General features: G+C 39.3%; 1 protein-coding gene across 6 annotated transcripts in view; it reads left to right on the forward strand.

Annotated features, from left to right (window-relative positions):
- Nucleotides 1-10,027, forward strand: part of PHACTR2 (phosphatase and actin regulator 2) — a 292,400-nt gene extending 282,373 nt beyond the window's left edge. For all 6 annotated transcript variants that reach the window (XM_055391372.1, XM_055391371.2, XM_019029804.3 and 3 more), the window contains one exon: nt 2,926-10,027. In XM_055391372.1, coding sequence (XP_055247347.1) covers nt 2,926-2,941 — 16 coding nt within the window. In that variant the 3' untranslated portion in view covers nt 2,942-10,027. The remainder of the gene's footprint in view (nt 1-2,925) is intronic.
- The last annotated feature ends 10,341 nt before the right edge of the window (nt 10,028-20,368 follow it).

Genomic DNA, 20,368 nt, shown 5'->3' on the forward strand with positions numbered 1-20,368 from the left:
GCCCCAGCAGAGACCCTTTGTGGAATCCCCAACTCCTCATTTCCCTTCCACACTGCCCTAGTAGAGGTTCTCTGTGGGGGCTGTGCCCTTCCAGTAGGCTTCTGCCTGGACACCCAGGCTTTTCCATGTATCCCCTGAAATCTAGGTGGAGTGTCTGAAGCTTCCATCACTTTTGCATTCTGTGCATCTGCAGGCTTAACATCATGTAGAAGCTGTCAAGGCTTTCAGCTTGCACCCTCTGAAGCAGAAGCCTGAGCTGTATCTGGGGCCCTTTGCGCCAAGGCTGGAGCCAAAGTGGCTGGGATGCAGGGAACAATGTCCTGAGGCTGCACGAGGCAACAGGGCCCTTGACCTGGCCCTCGAAAAAGTGAAAGAGTGATGTTGCCTCTGTGTATCAAATGCAGGCATGGCGGTCCTCACATCTGCCCAAGGTTACAGTCAGGGATAGACTAAGAACAGAACTCAAAGTGGACACATTCCTGCTTTAGTAATAAATTGCCTACCAGTTTTGTAAAGCTTGGTATATCTTATTTTTCTTTTGACTTTTGTCAAACACAGAAGTAACATAAGTCCCTTGTATCCAACTAGCAGCTCTTCAGTTATCAATTCGTGGCCCATCTCATTTCACCTGCTCTTATTTTTCAGTTTTTCATTTTGTAATGCTTGTATTCAACACAGTGACGTTTAGTAAGTACTATCACGTGCCAGAGATTGTATTCAATGAGTACGTAAAAATGGATAAGAACATTTCCTTCCTCAGCTTCTCATGATCCAATTGCAAAGGCACATGTATCCAAAGATTATATAATGTAAGCAATAACTGGCATAAGCCAAAGGTTATGGGAACACAGGAAAGAGAGCAATTAGTGCTTCCCTGAGCAGTGGAGAAAAGAGTCTGGAGAACTCACAGAGTGAGACTGCATAAAGCGCAGATGGTAAGAGAGATAAAGGTAGAAGAAAGAGTAGGCCAGGTGTGGTGGATCAAATCTGTAATCGCAGCACTCTGGGAGGCCGAGGACAGATTGCTTGAGTGCAGGAGTTTGAGAACAGCCTGGGCAACATAGCAAAACCCCATTTCTACTAAAAATACAAATATTAGCTGGGCATGGTGGTGCATGCTTGTAGTTTCAGCTACTTGGATGCTGAGATGGGAGAATCACCTGAGCCCAGGAGGTTGAAGCTGCAGTGAGCTGAGATCGCACCACTGCACTCCAGTCTGGGCAATAGGAGTGAAACCCTGTCCCCCTCTGGAGCTCCCCCCAACCCACCCCGCAAAAAGTAGGTAGAGGAAAGGGCATTAGCGCAAAAGCCTTTTTGGGGCAAGTGATTGAAATGGAGAGTATTTGGAAGCAGTGATAGAGATACAGGTAGAACCATGAGTTGGGCCACTTTCTGAAAAGCCTTACTTGCTACTCCAGGAAGTTTAAATTTTATTTTGTTGGCTTTCTTATTTTAATTTTTTTAAGGGACAGGGTCTTACTATGTGCCCAGACTTGTCTTGAACTCCTGGACTCAAGGCTGTCCTCCCACCTCAACCTCCCAAGCAGCTGGGATTACAGGTGTATGCTACCATGCCCAGCTTAAATTTTATTTTGTAGGTAATGGGGAACAATACGATCCTTTTGAGAAAGAACTGGGTTGGGCGCAGTGGCTCGTACCTGCAATCACAGCACTGTGGAAGGCAAAGGTGGGCAAATCGCTTGAGACCAGGAGTTCAAGACCAGCCTAGGTAACATAGCGAGACCCCCATATCTAATTAAAAATAAAAAAGATTTAAAAAACCCCAAGAACTGAAATGATGGAACCAGTATTTTTAAGGATAGTGCGAGCAACAGTGAGGAGCATAGATTTGATGGAGAGAGCCTGGGACAGGGAAACCAATTAGGAGACTGGCTGACCAGAGCAGATGAGCATTCGACTGTAGAAGACAGAGTGAAATGCTAGGCAGAGTTGCATAAATGTGGAATTGCAGAAGTAGGCTGAAGAGCTTGATCACTTAAGGCTTTATGGAGAAGATAACTTTTGACCTTGATCTTGAAAATGAAAACATAGATAGGAAATGAAGGGAAGGAATTGCAGTATTAGTGAACAGCATGTTCAAAAGCACCGGGCTACAAAAATGCGAGGAATGTTCAGGAACTCACAAGGAGGGAAAGGAAGCCAGCTGGCTGGCTAACAAGCATACCGTAAAAGTAGTGCCAGCAAAAGATGGCACTTTAATGATTCCAAGACAGGCAGTTGAGGCAGGACTTGGTGACAAATAGGAAATGCTGGATGAGGGAGAAAATGAATTGCTAATCTGAGGTTTCTAGACAAAAAATATTTTTAAAGATAGAATATTAAATAAGACAAAGTGCAAAGGCAGGTTAACAAGGAAAGCTTTGTATAGTTGTGGACATGCTTAGTATATACCTGTGGAACATCTTGGGGGAAGCGCCCTGTGGGCTTTTGGAAATTCAAGTGTAGAAAGTAGATTTGGAGTCGTCAGCAGGAGATGATAAGAGGCTGAAGCTAATGAAAAAGTGTCTATTTGTTGCTGTGCTTTTATAATACAGACCAGGTGTACCGAAATCCCTTTGTGAAACATCTCCCTCTGCTTGATAAAGGTTAGAGCACGATGCTCAAGAATAGTGATGTTTTCTGTCTTGGTTGCTGTGTAACCTGAATACTATAACCAGCATCTTTTATATAAGGTTTCCTTATATGCTTATATATAAACATATATATAAGGAAAGCGTTTATATATGCTTTCCTTAATAATATTTGTAACAGTATTTTGTTATGACAGCAATCTGTAAACAGTAATTCAGTTGGGGGATATCTGGGGTACCTTTTCATTGTAAACATGACCACGCCTTATTCAGCTCACTGCATGCAGAATGTGCTCCTAGGCCACAGGCTCATAGTTTCTATTTCTTACTCCAGGTTTCATCGTCCATAACGAAGAGTGAGACTCTTTGGAAACAGAGACTGATCATCTTTGGGGGAAGCCCTGCTTCCTGAAAACCTGATATTGCACTGGGATTTGAATGTGTGTGTTTCCATTTAACTTGTGGTGAAGGAAGTGTGTGACTCAGCTTGGCTGGGAAGTGCTCCTCACCTGTGTGGCCCAGATGGCTCCAACAAGCAAAAGGAAGGATGCAGTGACTCTTGCTGCCCAGAATGCACAGCGATGGTAAGAGACACCGTGGATATTCTTCATCAGAAGCTTTAATCAAAGAAGATGAGCAGAAGACAATCGCTGGCTCCCTGTTACCAGAAAGCCAAATTTTATAATGCGGGTGAAAGAAAAATGTAGATTAAAATTGCTGGGCACTGAAAAGGGGTGGGAGTTGGAAATCAGAAAGAAAGAGAAATATTTCATTATGTTAATGAAGAAAAGAGAAAATTGAAGCATAAATGTATTTTTGAAGTAGTTATTCGGTAGCTGAGAACTTATTAAGGGATTTAGGAATTTAACCTCCCGATGTGGATTCCTCAAAGACTTGATCGGAGAATACTCTTGTTTCACCATTATGTTGGTACAGTATAGTACCATTATTTTATGTTGTGCCAGTGAATCCAGTTGCCAGAAATAAGTCTGAATGTTTTCATGCATCTTTTTCTTAAATGCAAGAGCTTCTACTGACTCTTAACAAGCATGCTTACCCAAATTTTGTTGCATGCTTTTAAGTAGCATTAGCTATGCACACTTGACATTTTTAAATATTCCTTTCCTAGTGTACCAGCCTTCACAGGATAAGAGGACTGGGAATAAAGTCAGATGTAATGTGACCCTAGAAAACTGTAGCAAGCTTCAGAAATAAATCTTTTGATCTTTCCCTATCTTGATTAGATCCAAAGTCAAAGCAACCATACTTCACCTAGAGAAGACAGTATTGACAATCATGACACCTGTAATAAAAACTTGACTCCAAAGTTGAAACTTAAGCAAGATACAAATGTGCTGCCTGCAGTTAGTCCTGCATGGGAATAAGGACTAGTTATTTTTTTAGTGCTGCATTTTTTTAAAGTTGGATTGCTGCTATTTAAAAAAAAAAAGCACACAGATCAAAAAAACACCCAAAGGCTTAACAGAACATGGAAAGTTCCCACTAAGTTGTGTGTGAGGAAATCCTCATCTTGTATTTTAAGAATCTGCAGATGGCACCCATAAATACAGTACAGTATTTGCTGTCAATGCAAAAGAATCAGTGAGGTTAAAGTAGTGGAAGTTTTCCCTATGAGCCTACAGTCTGTATTGTTTACATTAAGAAACTCTCTATTATTGTGTTGCTATTTTCCATGGAGTCACAGGCACACTATGACTTCTGCTCCCAAATACATATGACCATATGTAAATACCACCTTGCATTTCATTGTTCTTCACAATTGCTTTGTGCCCCTTTAATTAAAAACACATGAAATGAATAACAAAACAAGAACCAAATAGAGTTTATTTTATTCTCAGAGTTCGGACTACAATTTTCTAAGATGTTTCTGGTTCAAGACTGTAATTTTCTATTTCAACCGAAAAGTAAGCATTTAACCTGGTGAATAAATGTAGATCCTGCCATTCATTGGTGTTTTAAAGAACCACTTGAAATCAGATCATTTTATTTAAAAATAAAAAATGTTAATGCCAGTTGGCCTATTATAAAAAGCCAGGACCATGTTAGAATTAGGAAAAGTAACCAGCATTACTGCACCTCTTGTTAGACTCTGTGCATTAATAAAATACACCTAGAGTCTGTTGTCATTTCACTAATAGGATAAGACAAATTTTTTGCTTTGAAAAAATGTTTCTGCATGCCCAGGTGTCTGTCTCTGGCTGAGGTTTTGTCTGTTTTATAGTGTTTCAATCCAGCCATAAAAATTAACTTGTGATTTTTTTTTTCCCAAAGTCATGCTTTTCCTTAATTATATTTTTATTTTATTATTTTAGTGTCTTGAGAAAAATACCAAGAGATATAATGTCTCTTTTAATTGTCTATGCTTAATCATCTTTAAACACTTTTTAAATTTCTAACTACAAGACCTCTCTATAATGGTAAATGTAAGACATCACCATTTTATCACTCAAAGTACGTTATTGAAAGTTTCTATTTGGTTGATAAAAGGAACAATTTTTTCCCACTTTTGATGCCTGTGATGCAATTTTTTATTGCCTACAATGAGATACACTTAGTACAAAAAATGAAAATCCGGTATTTCAAAATTGCTTTTCTTGTATAATAGGTCAGATTTATTAACTACTCATACTTTTTCTTTACACTAATCGATACATTTAGAAAAAATTTTTTAAGTTAGAGACAAGTTTAAAAGTAAAAAAAAAAAAAAATTAGCCACTGCTAGTCTACTGTTTAGGTAATCAGAATCACCAATTATTTTATTAGAATGATGGCTTGAGTAAAAAGCTGTGTAAAGAATTAAAGGATATGAGCTAAGCTGTATTTTGCAGAATATGGTTCTATTTTAGTAGAGCAGAGACGAGACATATCCCCACCGGCCACCCAGCCAGAGGTCTCCTACCGGGGGGCCCTAAAGGGATGCAGAGGTCTGGCCCACCCTCCATGCATAGGCACCTCTGTCCACCACCAGCGTTTCAGCAATCCAACCAGTAAGCATATGCTGTATAGGAAAAATAAAAGTGTGTGGGAATTGGATTTCTTTTGTTGTAACACAATTCCAGGTTTTTGGCTATTTAAAGTTTGACATTAGGCTGACATGGAGGAAGTAAGTGGGTTTTCCTGAGTTCCCAAGATATGATTAAGGAAGAAAACAAACCCATCTCCAGGAAGATCCCAGGCAGGAAAGAACTAGACAGATGTAGAAACCAAAGTGACCATTTTAGTTTTTTTTATTGGAGAATAAAACATTAATATTAGGGTATTAAGAAGATGCTCAGCAAGCTTGATCAGAATCTTCATGGTCATTACCAATCAGTCTGACAAAATAGTTCTCTGGTAGTCAGCATTCATTTAAGGCAGCTTGCCTGATAATTTCCTGTGTTATGTGAAGTGTCTTGCACTTTCACATGTTAGCTATAATTCCTTAAATTACTTAACTGAAATCTGTAATAGAGAACCATTTTGGCATTTGAACAGCTATTTTACATGGAGAAAAAGCAAACACATCTGTCTCTGCTTTACCCAGAAAAACTGACTTTCTGGTTTCATCTTCATATTGTTTAGTAGCATAATGAGAGTAGCCCTTTATCTTTCTCTAATATTAGTAAATATATTCTGTTAGTAGGAAGTTCTGAAATTGAAGGGAAAATATATTTAAGGAAATAAAGGAATTCAATACACCCTTCAAAAGTCACCAACTACTGAAAATAAGAGATGAGTCCTTAAAACCTGAGTCAAAAAAGGTCCAGTTTTACAGCCTGCAATTAATTCAGGGCTGCGTTGGCATTAAAAAAAAATATATATATATATATGTATATTATATATACAGTAGCTTACACTTAAAAGAGGAAAAATTTGCATTAACATTGCATATTCTGATATGTACCATATTAACACAAAACAGGCATTTTATTTATGCTTCATAGAATCAGACAGACACAACTTTCAAAAATCATACTGTATTCACAATAGAAAAGAGTAGTCTTGTCTACCACAGAGGAGTATGTCCACACTTAATAATGAAAACTTTCTTCCTTTCCTGCCCAAAAATTTCTTCAGTCTGTTATTATTTTTAAGTGCCCCTTGCTGCAAATTTCAAACAGAGCAAGAAATCTTCCTCAGAGTAGGTGGTATGAAATTAAACTAGTACAATATATATGAATTCATGTCATTTACCCCTGAGTATGGTAGAATTGTTAAAGCATTCTTAAATTCCAATTATATGAAGCCTATCATTACTAGGAAAAGTATACTCTTTGGGATAAGAATTAATTTCTTCACACTATTAGAGCATGTTGTGAGTAGTAAGGAACTACTTAGATGCAATTTATTTACAGAATTGTCCCTTGGCCTCTTGAAATGGCTAGATCTTTCACTACTGTGTAGGTAGTCTCTACTTACTGGTAGGATAGATTACATTGCTTTACTGGACAAAGCAGAATGAACTTATATAACTAAAATATGTCCTATATTGGCTGGGTGCGGTGGCTCACACCTGTAATACCAGCACTTTGGGAGGCCAAGGCGGGTGGATCAGTTGAGGTCAGGAGTTCGAGACCAGCCTGGCCAACATGGTGAAACCCTGTCTCTACTGAAAATACAAAAAAAAAAAGTATCTGGGCATGGTGGCTTGTGCCTGTAATCCCAGCTACTTGGGAGGCTGAGGCAGGGAAATCGCTTAAACCCGGGAGGTGGAGGTTGCAGTGGGCCCAGATGGTGCCACTCCACTCCAGCCTGGGAGACAGAGCAAGACTCCATCTCAAAATAATAATAATAGTAATAATGAATAAAATAAAATAAAGTATGTCCTCCAGGGAAAAGCAATGACAGAGTAATCACCAAATTAATAGGAACATCTTTCTAGAGAAAGTACATGCCCAGTTAGTTCAAACCCAGGTTTCAAAGAAGTAGCACTGGGCTCTACTGTAAAGGCAGGCAGTGACCAAGAGGTGGTGGGGAGAGAGGTAGAGTACCCTCAAATCATTCCCATTTTCACTTCCAATTTCCTTTTTGTAATCATTAAGCTTAAGCTATGTATGGAAATGCAAAGCACCATTAGCATTTCTAGAAAGCAGCTGGAACCTACCCACCAAGGCTTTTTTGAAGACAGTATCATCCCAAATTTTAAAATCCTATTGTATATGTTGTAAAATTTCTGGCAAAGAAATGGAGGATCCTGTGGCAGCTATTCCCACCTAAAGCCAACCCTATAAGGATGGGTCATTTTTTAGCCATGCTAGGATTTACTGCACACACAAAAAATGTCATTTAGCTTGTCGCATTGCTAGCACAGCTGCACATATGAGCGAAGCACTGTTGGTCTGTGTTTCTCAGTGGGGATACTCTTGGCATTTGGAGCTGGGTAGGTCTTTGCTGTGTAGAATCATCCCATGCATTGCCAGATGTTTAATATCCCAGGCCCCTGCTGACTAAATGTCAGTAGCATTCTCAGTCATTGTAAACACCAAGAATAAAAAGCATTCCCCCAGGTTCAAATGCCGTCCCTGGGAGGTTGGTATCACCTCCCCTGAATGCCACTGTCTACTGCTATTTGAGGACACAGGGAGAAAAAGTGCCTATCCTCAAACATTGTCTCTGCTGCCTTGCATTTCTTTGGGCCCTGAATGGTTTTTCTCCCTTCATTTTTCGAGCCTTTGTCTCAGTGCAGCTGTTCTTCAGGGAGGAGGTTACTGGGCAGCCTTGGCCATTCAGCGGGCATGGGGACTTGGCCTAGTCCCTATATATATATACTTAAAGGAGAGATCATACATGAAGAAAGATTTTTTTTTTTTTTTTTGCCTTACAACTTTTCTTTAGAACCACATTATTGGTCATAATCCTTGTTACTGTCATGAGGATTGTTGCATGGGTTAAACACAAACACAGACTAACAATGCACTTGAACAAACCTGGTGATCTTTGGAAATAAATCACCATTAGATTTCACCTGGTTATGCTGCATCCCATAAGTTCCAAATGAATCACCTGCTTATCCTATCAACGAAGCATTTAATTCACACACAAATGCTTGAATTTCCCCTGTATAAATGTAGTCATGCGATTCAAGTTTTCTAATAAGATTTGTGAATGCTGCATCATGATGAAAATGTGGATTAACTGTGGATTGCATGCCTATTGTTCATACTTCAGTGATGGTCACACACAAAACAAGATGAGTTTTACTCAGGTGAAACATTATTAAACTGTACTAACAATACAGAAACATATTCCCTTTGTCGCTTTTTATCACCAAAACTGAATGGCAAATATGTCTTGACATTACTTGGATGAATTGTGGCTAGCAGAATGGAATTAACTTAGCCACTATAATTTTTTAAAACATTAAAGTTTCTAAATTGTTTTTGAGGCCGAGTAATGCAGAGTCAATAAAGGTGGTTATATTGTAAGCTTTTAGATGGTGCTTAAGAATTCTTATCTTTTTAAATAGCAGTATTTTTTTTTTAAGAATAAATTAAAAAGAGCAAATAAGGCAGAATGCCACTCTACCCTCAGGTCAGTTTTATGGTATATGAAAATGCCAATAATATTTGTGCCACTTGCCAACTCGGGGGAGGAGGGGCTTTTCCCTTACTGGATACTTTTGTTATAGTTTGACTATGTCATTATGTTGTTTAGAGAGCCTCCACAATGAGAAGTTGCCACTGCAGGGCTAACTCGCCTTCAGAAATAATCAGAATGATTCAAGGGTCAAACCACTTTCATCCCTTAAAATATAGGGACTAATATTTCTTTTTCTTTTTTTTAAAAAAAACATTTCTTCTGTGGCTTAGAAATGTGCCAGTGTGTTCAAAACATTTACACCAATTTCACCAGATTTAGGACCTATTAAAAATTCAAATGAGTTTCTTTTTTTTTTTTTTTTTCTGTGTAACAGGGATTTTTAAATAATGGACTATATGGATTCTTTTGTTATTTCACACTTCAGTTAAAGTGATAACAACGGTAAACTGTGATCATTATCAGACTGACTGAATGCTTTCTGATTTCCAGTGAGTGATCTAGTTCTACGTATTACACAGGTGTAATATCTGTGAGTGTAAATAACTGGAACTGTACACTGATTAACATGACAGTTTCTCTTTTGTTGTTGTTCTTATCTGTACTGTATTATAGTATGTGGGTATAAATATCTACAAGTATACACACATATGTACTTGTATTCCACTATTGTAACCTGAAAGAAAGACTATGTATTCCCTTTTTTAATTCCGTACTGGTGTTTGTGTTATTTAAAAAGCAAAATTCTGCTCTATTTAGTTGTATAATATTAGAGGATACTTTGCTGTGCACAATTCCAAGTGCCTTAGAACATTGTTTAGCTTTCCTAAGTATATATAAATGCATATATGTATAAAATTGGGAAAAGTTACCTCAATAAAATCATTGGGAAATCCCCAGTTTTAGTTTGTTCCAGTTTCTATTATATTTGGATAGTGCTCAGCCTTTTTAAATGAAAAAAGAAAAAAGAGTAAGACAACTTCCCTAATTGCCTGTTATTTCAGCTTCACCTAAGTTTTTAACACCTCTTTGTATGTAAGGTCTTGAGACATGTAAGGCCTTGTACTTTTTATTTAAAATGTCTGTCTAAAGAATTACTGCTCTTAATAGAAACTTCCAGTATTTTTTTAACTTGCTATCTTTATGTCTGAGGTATTTGATATTGATGTTTTTATTGCCATTATTATATGTAAACATAAAAGATAGTCCATTTAGAGTTTATAACATAGAAAATAAACAGACTTCCTCATTATGCTTGCTATTTAATGTATTACAAGCAAGGAGTGAGGTTGGGAGCATATTTTGACCATGAAAAGAATTGGAATATACTTTTTGTGATTTTCAGCATCAGTTACAAATAGTAACTTTACCTCCCCGCACTCCAGGACAAGGTCAAAGATGTAAGGGGAAACTTGAAAGCAATGTGCTTGCTGGTATCCTAGACAGAAGACCAGAAGATTGGAACCAAAAAATTTAAAAGTAGATTTGAAAAATTTTCCGAAGTATGCTATTGAAAACGAGAGGTACATCTTCAAGGCAGGCGTAGTAGTTGTTGCAATTCTATTTCTTTCTCAGACAAAACCAAGTTCTACATAGAAACATTACTGTCTAAAACCCAATGGAGGTAAGAAATGGGCAATTTTTCATTTTACACAATGCTATGGTGACCTCTGATTTATTGTGATTTAACTATTCAATGAAAAAATAAAAATTAAAAAATTGAAACAAATTTTAAAAGGCCAGGTGCAGTGGCTCATGACTGTAATTCCAGCACTTTGGGAGGCCAAGGCGGGAAGGCTGCTTGAGCCCAAGAGTTTGAGACCAGCCTGGGCAACACAGTGAAACCCCATCTCTATAAAAAATAAAAATAGAAAAACAAAGGAACTAGTCATGAGCCTCAATTCAAACTTCTGCATGGAGTTGCTGCTATGAGCACTGCTGCCCACAGACACCCACGTCCTCACTTAGTTTGTGAATTTTAAACTCTTTGATCTTTAAAGGGTGGTCGCTAATAGTGGAACACGTAAAATCTAGAGAAAGGCTAAGAACCTAAAGTTCGTGTGAAGATTTTTTTGCTCTTTTGTTAAAAAGAGACACCATTTCTAAGGATTTGAATTTTAAAAAAAGCTGCAGATGTTAGCTTTTTGAAATTAGATGAATATCATAGGGAAGAGAGAAGTAGCATTTTCAGTGCTTGTCTACTCAATGATTTGATTTTGGATGGACTTTTTGACCTTGGTTGTCCCATGTCAGACAAACTAGAGAAGGGGGTATTTAACATAAGGCAAGAATTTGCCTCTAATTTTTCAGGTAGCAGTATGCAGCAAACTGAGCTGCAAAATCTTTTCCCACAGTCAGTGCTTGTTTTTTTGTGTGTGGTTTTTTTGGGTTTTTTTTGTTTTTTTGTTTTTTTTTTTGGAGACAGAGTCTTGCTCTGTCACACAGGCTGGAGTACAGTGGCACAGTCATGGCTCACGGCATCCTGGAACTCCGGGGCTCAAGCCGTCCTCCTGCCTCAGCCTCCAAAATAGCTGGGACTACAGGCATGCTCCACCATGCCTGGCTAATTCTTTTTTTTTTGTTTTTTGTATTTTTTGTAGAGATGGGGCTCTCTTTGTTGTCCCAGCTAGTTTTGAACTCCTGGACTCAAGCAATCCTCCCACCTCAACCTCCCAAAGTACTGGGATCACTGGCATGAGCCACCGTGCCCAAATGGCATTAGTCTTCCTAAAGCACACTCTTATATAATTCCTGCTTAGAATTGTCCAGTACCTGCTGAATAACTCCCAGGTGCTTTAATCTAGCCCTCAAGAGCTGTAGTTACAGCCAGGCACAGTGGCTCGAGCCTGTAATACCAGCACTTTGGGAGGCCAAGGCCGGTGGATCCCTTGTGCCAAGGAGTTCAAGACCAGCCTGGCCAACATGGTGAAACCCTGTCTCTACCAAAAATACAAAAATTAGCCAGGTGTGGTGGTGTGCACCTGTAGTCCCAACTACTTAGGAGGCTGAGGCTCGAGAATTGCTTGAACCCAGGAGGCGGAGGTTACAGTAAGCTGAGACCTCCCCACTGCAAAGCGAGACCCTGTCTCAAAAAAAAAACATCTATAGTCTAACCACATGCCACAGTTCCAGATTATACTCCCTTTATTTCACACTTGGACCAAATCAAATGAAACTCATTGTTCCCCAAGTATGTGATGCACTCTTTGCAAATCACAACTTTGATTAAGCCATTCCCTCCAACTGGAGCTCTTTGTGTGTTAATATCCAACTCATCCTTCTGGGAACAATGCAAATGTCTTCTCCAGCTATTCCATTATAGTTTCTTTAAAGTTTTTCTTGAAATAGCATATATAAATTTGGCAGATTTTATTTTCTGTATAATCATTTCAAATGCCCAAATGTGACTATAACAAGCATTTAACAACACTTTTAAATCTAATGCATTATATATGCAGTAAATCTACTTTTCTTAGACATTTCAGTATTATTTACAAATGTAGAAATGTTCTTATACTCTTTAATTTTACAACTCTAAAATTAGTTACATAGTTTAAATTGGAATTGCATGGCTAATAAGTCAGATTCTACAATATTCCAGTTTTTTTTAAATTGTAAGTGCTTTAATACCAAGTACATATAGATTATCTTAATAATTATAAAATATAATTAAATGTATCACAAAAGTATTATTTTGACTTTGATTTAATATCCATATTTAATTCCCGGGCTTGTAGAAACAGATACTAAGAAAACAGATTTTAAAACCTCAGGCAAACTGATTACTAGATTGACAATTCACTATTTGCTTAATGGGGAAAAAAATCCACGACTGATAAATGTGTCCTAAGCGTTACATACTTCTGGGAAGACTCTACTTCAACCACAGGGACATACTCAGAACCAGTTTTCAATCCTTATATCGTTAGAGGGTCTCCAAATTCACAGCCTTCAGAAAGAATTGGTTTTGTTATACCTGATTCAAACTGCATCCTAAAAAGTTCTTTGATAGGTGGAAGGAAGTTTTGCTGGCACAGTGGTTCCTGCCTATAACCCCAGTGCTTTGTGAGGCCAAAGCAGGAAGATTGCCTGAGTCCAGAAGTTTGAGACCAGCCTGGGCAACATACCAAGACCCTCACTCTACAAATAATTTAAAAAGTTAGCCAAGCCTGGTGGCGTACCTATAGTCCCAGCCACTTGGTAGGCTGAGGCAGGGAGATTGCTTGAACCTAGGCGGTCAAGGCTGCAGTGAGCTATGGTCACAACACTGCACTCTCGCCTGGATGACAGAGTGAGACCCTTTCTCTAAAAGAAAAAAGAAAACAAGATGTAGAAAAGTAGAAGGAACTCTCAAGTTGCAGTTAATTTCCTTCAACAATCTTTTACTGGCCTACTTGAGACTTTGCATTTTTTCCGTATTCTCTCTCTCCAACTAGACATAATTTATTTAAATGAAATTTAATTTTTAAAAAGCTTTCTTACAGAGACAGAGGTCTCACTAGGTTACCCAGGCTGGTCTCAAACAACTAGCCTCAAGCAATCCTTCCTCTTCGGCCTTCCAAAATGTTGGGATTACAAGCATGAGCCACCACACTCAGCCATGGCATCTAATTAGATTGCACATTTATCCCATACCAATGTCTAATCTAGATTTTTTCCTGTGACCAGAACTCTATAGTTGTGCTCAGAATGGCACAATTAAGTATTAAAGCTGAGCCAAAGATAGAAGCTGTAATGAGACTAAAGAGGTAAACGAAGACTAAATCTTGAGGGTCCTTTGAAACCTTGTCAAAGAATTTAAAATTTATCCTTGAGACAATAGAGATTCACCAAAGTATTTTAAGCTCAGGGATAACATCATCAGATTTGCCCTAATCATCCTGGCCACAGTGGATTGGATTGAAGGAATGGATTAGATCGGAGGAAGCAATATTGGAAGAATGGTGGCCATTACTACCACCATAATCTTGTTGGGAGGTGATGGTGGCCCCAAACAAGGTATTAACTATTGGAATGAAGAGACATAAACAGACTCAAAGGACAGTTATGAAGTGGAAATGATTGTTCCATATGGTAAATGGAGGAGATGGAAAAGTTAAGATTATACCTATCATGTGGCTGGCTTGAGCGGATGGTGATGCCACTTGCTGAAATAGAAAACAGCAGCACTGAGGCTGATGTGAGGCTAGATTGGAGGGCAGAGAAGAGCAAGAGAGCATAGGAGGTATAGAAAGGGGAGGCATTCAAATTTGGAAATGCAATTCAATTTGTTTGAATTGCCTTCTGTTAGGACATCCACATGTGGATAGATGTACAGTAGTCAGTTGGATATATGAGTCTGAAAGTCAGGAAAAAAGTCTGGGCTACAGATAGGAAGCTGAGAATCAGCAGCATGTGTAATGGAAGCTGTGGAAGTGGATAAACCTCTTCAACAGACAATGTAGCTTAAGACCATGAAGAAATCACTACAATAAAAATCTAATAAACTATTCTCTCATTGCCGGGTTTTGTCTCCAAGGCTGCAAAATCAAATCATTTATTCATCATCTAAGTGCTTAGGATGTTTGTCTTAATTTTCATGAGTTTCATGGGATAGCTTAACTTTAAATAAAATGGAATACTACATTATGTAGGGGGGTAAGTTGTAAAGCAAAAATTATATTTAAAAATGCCTTATATTGCTTGCACATTGGTGCAATGTGCAAGCAAACAGATTCTCATGAAGTGAACCTGATTTGAAGCAAAGCTCATGCCCCCTGACGCATCCTGGATACTGAAGGTCCTGTTTCAGGAGACGATCATCCTGAAGTACAATGCAGTGAGGTGAATAACTACATTCAGCTGAGAAAACGACAGTAGCTCACGTTCATCAAATGCTTACTAGAAGCCAAGCACAGGTCCAAGTACTTCATACCCATCCTCTCATTTAATCCAACAACAACTCTGGAAGGTACGTATTAATAATATCATTCCCATTTTACATTCAGGTAAGTAAACTGAGGTCCACTTAGCCCAAGTTGCATAATATGAATGAAACAAATGCCAGAGACTACTTCCAGCTAGTATACAATGCATACTACTGTCTTCAGTTAATATTGTAGGTGAAAATTTGTGCTTCGTGAGAAATGATGCATTGTAGAGACAAGCACACCTTTTTGATTCTGATTTTATGAGGGTTCTGTGCCTCTCCTTATCTTTGAGCTATTTTACAACATTGTAAATTTCAGAAAGCTGACAGTCATGCAAAACAATTCTTGTCTCTAAACATCTACATAAATTCTGTCCAGTAGAGATTTCAACTCACTTCCGTCCCTCATCGTGGAAGAAGTAAGTTGTGTCTCCATTTGCACATTCTTCACAATATTCCTGCTCTATAAATGTTTCTGTTCTTTGGATTGTCCTTTGAACTAATTGTAACATCTTACTGGTTCCTTCATTAATCATGTGTAAAATAAGATCTTTAACATGTGCTCACTTTATATATGAGAGCCATGACATTAAATCCTGCTATAAGGATTTAATGGGTAAATGTATGTAAAGCACTTCGAACAGTGCGATTATTATTGAGCCTTCAATATGCTAGGCCCTGAAGAAGTCAAGTCAGCAAGACAAAGATCCTTGCTTTTGAGTAGGTGACTGAAGTCTAGTTCTAGAGATAGATGAAAATAAGAATTTACAACTTAGCATAACTGAGCAGAGTAGTGTGATCACAGGATACAGTGAGAACATTCGGGATGAGCCCCAGTTATGAAGAGCGTTATCGTTCAACAATATTGATTGAACCAAATTATATTAGTGCCTCTTTCCTTTTATTTTTAAGTATTGTTACTTTATATATATATAAAAACCAAATGTAATACTTTAAATCTTCACTCTAATCACATAAACATTGAAGAAATATCTAATATAGACACTGAAAGTTCCCTGCAATCCCATCCCAGCTCTTTGTGAATAATCGTTGTTGACAATTCGGTGCATAGTCTCCCAGATTTTTTTTACACTTGCACTATGATATTTCTTTTTTTTTTTTTTTTTGAGACGGAGTCTTGCTCTGCTGCCCAGGCTGGAGCACGTTGGCGCAGTCTCGGCTCACTGCAAGCTCCGCCTCCCAGGTTCACGCCATTCTTCTGCCTCAGCCTCCCGAGTAGCTGAGATTACAGGCGCCCACCACCACGCCTGGCTAATTTTTTTGTATTTTCAGCAGAGACGGGGTTTCACCGTGTTAGCCAGGATGGTCTCGATCTCCTGACCTCGTGATCCACCCGCCTCGGCCTCCCAAAGTGCTGGGATTACAGGCGGAAGCCACCGTGCCCGGCCGCACTATGATATTTCTTTGTAACATATTTTTCTTTTTTCATACATTTTTAACAGAAAGAAGCCAGGCACGGTGACATGTGCTTATAGTCCCAGCTACTTGGGAGGCTGAGGCAAGAGGATCAATTGAGGCCAAGAGTTTGAAACCAGCTTGGGCAACATAGCAAGACCCCATCTCAAAAAAACAGAACTTGATCTAAATTAAACCAGCATCACAGTAGCTCGTTGTACGAATGGTTTGTTTGTTTGTTTGTTTGTTTTAATTAATCCTTTACTAACGAAATTTTTCTTTTTTTAAGATATAGAGTCTTGCTATGTTGCCTAGGCTGGACTCAAACTCCTGGGCACCACAACGGGCTCGCTAATGAAATTTTAATTGTTTTATTTTTACCAGCAGTGTTACAATGAACATCCTGGTACATCCATTTTGCCGCACTTTTCCTTTTTATAAACTAAGTACCAGCTGGGTGCGGTGGCTCACACCTGTAATCACAGCACTTTGGGAAGCTGAGGTGGGCAGATCACTTGAGATCAGGAGTCTGAGACCAGCCTGGCCAATATGGTGACATCCCATCTTTACTAAAAATACAAAAATTAGCCAGGTGTGGTGGTGGACACTTGTAGTCCCAGCTACTTGGGGGGCTGAGGCACAAAAATCGCTTGAGCCAGGGAGGCGGAGGTTGCAGTGAGCCGAGATCATGTAACTGCACTCCACCCTGGGCAACAGAGCGAGATTCCATCTCAAAACATAAAAATAAAATAAGTACCTCCATAAGCTTTATTAGGATTTTCAAACATGTAATTTATAACTCCTAGAAGTTACTGCTTCAGGTTCTAATTAGTTTTCTCTGCACTTCTGTGTACATTGGCTTCCTGGTGCTTGGGACTACTTGAGTGATGTTGATGGAAGAAGGAGAACCAGTGAATGTGATATGAATGCGAATAAAACCATAATTTCAATGGCTTAGTTCCATATAAAAAATTTTTAAAAACTTATTCAAAGCCTAGCCTAAGCCAGAAATTCTGTTTAATCACTTTAACATGGACACCAGTAATTAGAGCATACTAAAAGAGTAGAAGTATTGCTTGAATTTATTATCATTACTATAATATTTCAATTATTTTTGCTTTCACTGGTGGCAAATAACATTTTTCTGCATTAAGACAGCACTCGGAACAGTCTCTGACACATATAAGCTCATCTTATATGTTGGAGTATTTTGTAACAAGGTGGTTTACTGAAATGGGGTATACAGTACTGTAATGGTAGGGTGTGACTCTCAAGCTACAACTGAGTTCACATTCTGGCTTCATCACTTATGGACTTTGTACCCTGGGGCAAAAGTCACTTAACTTTCTGTTCTGTAATCTCTACTGAGTAGAAAAGGGTAATTGTACGTCTACTTAAATCGGCTATAAGGATTTAATGAGTAAATGTAGGTAAAATACTTGGAACAGTGCAATTATTATTGAGCCTTTACTATGCTAGGCCCTAAAGACGTTCAAGTCAGCAAGACAAGGATCCTTGCTTTTGAGTAGGTGACTGCAGTCTGGTTCTAGAGATAGATGAAAATAAGAATTCACAATTCAGCATAACTGAGTAGAGTAGTGTGTACAGGATACAGTGAGAACATTCGGGATGATCTCCAGTTTTGAAGAGTATGAAAATGTTTCCTAGAGGCAGAGATGGTGTAGGGTCCCTCAGAGCCCTCCACTTTCTTTCTGTGTCCTGAGTAACATAGAGTGCCTCGACCACTCTGTGACCTGGCCAGCTGCATGGGTTTTTTTTCCCCCTGTAGGCTTAAAGTTAAGCCTGGGCCTTGAACATTCCCAGGCACTGATAAAGTTGTGTAGGTTATTGCTTCAAACACTGAAAGATCAAAATATGTTACTAAACACGTAGAAACTAGCCCCAGCCCTAAGCCAAATTCGCTAAACCCTCACAAACTCCATAACCTGACTTCTCACTGCTGGCATGCCTACGTAGAAACATCTCTTTTCGCCCTGTCCACTTAAGCACTCTGTATGTAACTTCTCTAATAAATGCTTTGGACTGATCACCCCAGCGTTTATTGCTTCTTTCTTTGGAATTCTGTCCAGCCCCATCTCGGGATGGTTTGGGGCAGTCCTTCACAGGAATTCCCCTCCTACCCCTTTTGGGTCAACTTAGCTTCAGCTAGACTTGGGTTCAGCCAGAAGAAACAGATGGCTAAACTAGGACTTGGCAAACAAGGAGAGGAGAGAAAGAAAGAGCCTTTTAGATGGGCAGGAGAGAGCCAATGTCTTTCAGGTACATTTGGGAACTGCACAGTTTCATAGGGCTGGATCATGAGTGGAATGTGGGGGAATAAGGAGACGTGGTGTTAAACTGATGGCTGGAGACCAGAAGATATAAAATCTTGGTTGCTCTGCAAAATAGTTTATCCCGAAGCCCAAGGGTAGACATAAGGGGATTTTTTTTTTTTTTTTTGAGATGGGGTCTCGCTCTGTTGCCCAAGCTGGAGTGCAGTGGCGTGGTCTTGACTCAGTGCACCCTCTGCCTCCTGGGTACAAGCAATTTTCCTGCCTCAAACTCCCAAGTAGTTGGAACTACAGGTGTGTGCCACCATGCCTGGCTAATTTTTGTATTTTTTAGTAGAGACAGGGTTTTGCTATGTTGGCCAGGCTGATCTCGAACTCCTGGCCTTAGGTGATCCGCCTGTCTTGGCCTCCCAAAGTGCTGGGATTACAGGTGTGTGCCACCACGCCTGGCCCACTGAAGGATTTTATAAAGGAAAGTGACTTGAGTTTAAAATGATAAATTTGATAAAATGAATAACGAAGTGATACATGTGGATATTTAGAAAGCAGGATGAACAAAATTTGCTGGTTGGCTGCCTCAGGGAGGTATAAATGGCCTTCCTAAACAAGCCTGATGGACTACACTTCTAGGCTTTTCTACTTACTGTGTGACCTTAAGTAAATAACTTCAATTCTCTGAACCTCAGATTTCACATCTGCAAGATTGGTTTAGTGTCATTTAATTGTACTTCACTGGCTTGCTGAGGGAATTAGACATCATGAATAAAAAGTGCTTAGCACTGTGTGTTTAGTGTTCAGAATGACAAATATATAAAGTAAGCAGGCTGGCCACAGTGGCCTGTAATCCCAACACTTTGGAAGGCTGTGGTGAGAGGCTCACTTGAGTCCAGGCATTCAAGACTAGTCTGGGCAACACAGTGAGACCCCTATCTCTACAAAAAATAAAAACATTAGCCGGGCATAGTGGCACACACCTGTGGTCCCGGCTACTCAGCAGGCTGAGGTTAGAGGATTGCTTGAGCCCAGGAGGTCAAGCTGCAGTGAGCCATGTTTACACTGCTGCACTCCAGCCTGGTTGACAGAGCAAGATCCTGTCTCAGAAAAAAAAAAAAGCAGAATATTACTCAGAAGGAAAAAACAAACAAGCAACATGATTAGGTGGCCAGGCTCTAGTCAGGCTCCTTAGGTTTAAATCTCTGCTCTGCCATTTACTAGTGATATGACCTTAAGAAAGGGTATCAGTCCGTTCCCACACTGCTGATAAAGACATACCGGAGGCTGGGTAATTTACAAAGAAAAAGAGGCTTAATGGACTCAGAGTTCCAAGTGGTAACGAGGCCTCACAATCATGGCGGAAGGCGAAAGGCATGTCTTACATGGCAGCAGGCAAAAGAGAATGAGAGCCAAGTGAAAGGGGAAACCTCTTACAAAACCATCAGACCTCATGAGACTTATTCACTACCATGAGAACAGTATGGGGAAAACTGCCCCCATGATTCAATTATCTCCCACTGGGTCCGTCTCACAACACATGGGAATTATGAGAGCTATGATTCAAGATGAGATTTGGGTGGCGACACAACCAAACCAGGGTGGGGACACAGCCAAACCATATCAGAAGGTAA

Source organism: Gorilla gorilla, chromosome 5, assembly GCF_029281585.2.
Source record: "Gorilla gorilla gorilla isolate KB3781 chromosome 5, NHGRI_mGorGor1-v2.1_pri, whole genome shotgun sequence".
Classification (NCBI taxonomy): domain Eukaryota; kingdom Metazoa; phylum Chordata; class Mammalia; order Primates; family Hominidae; genus Gorilla; species Gorilla gorilla.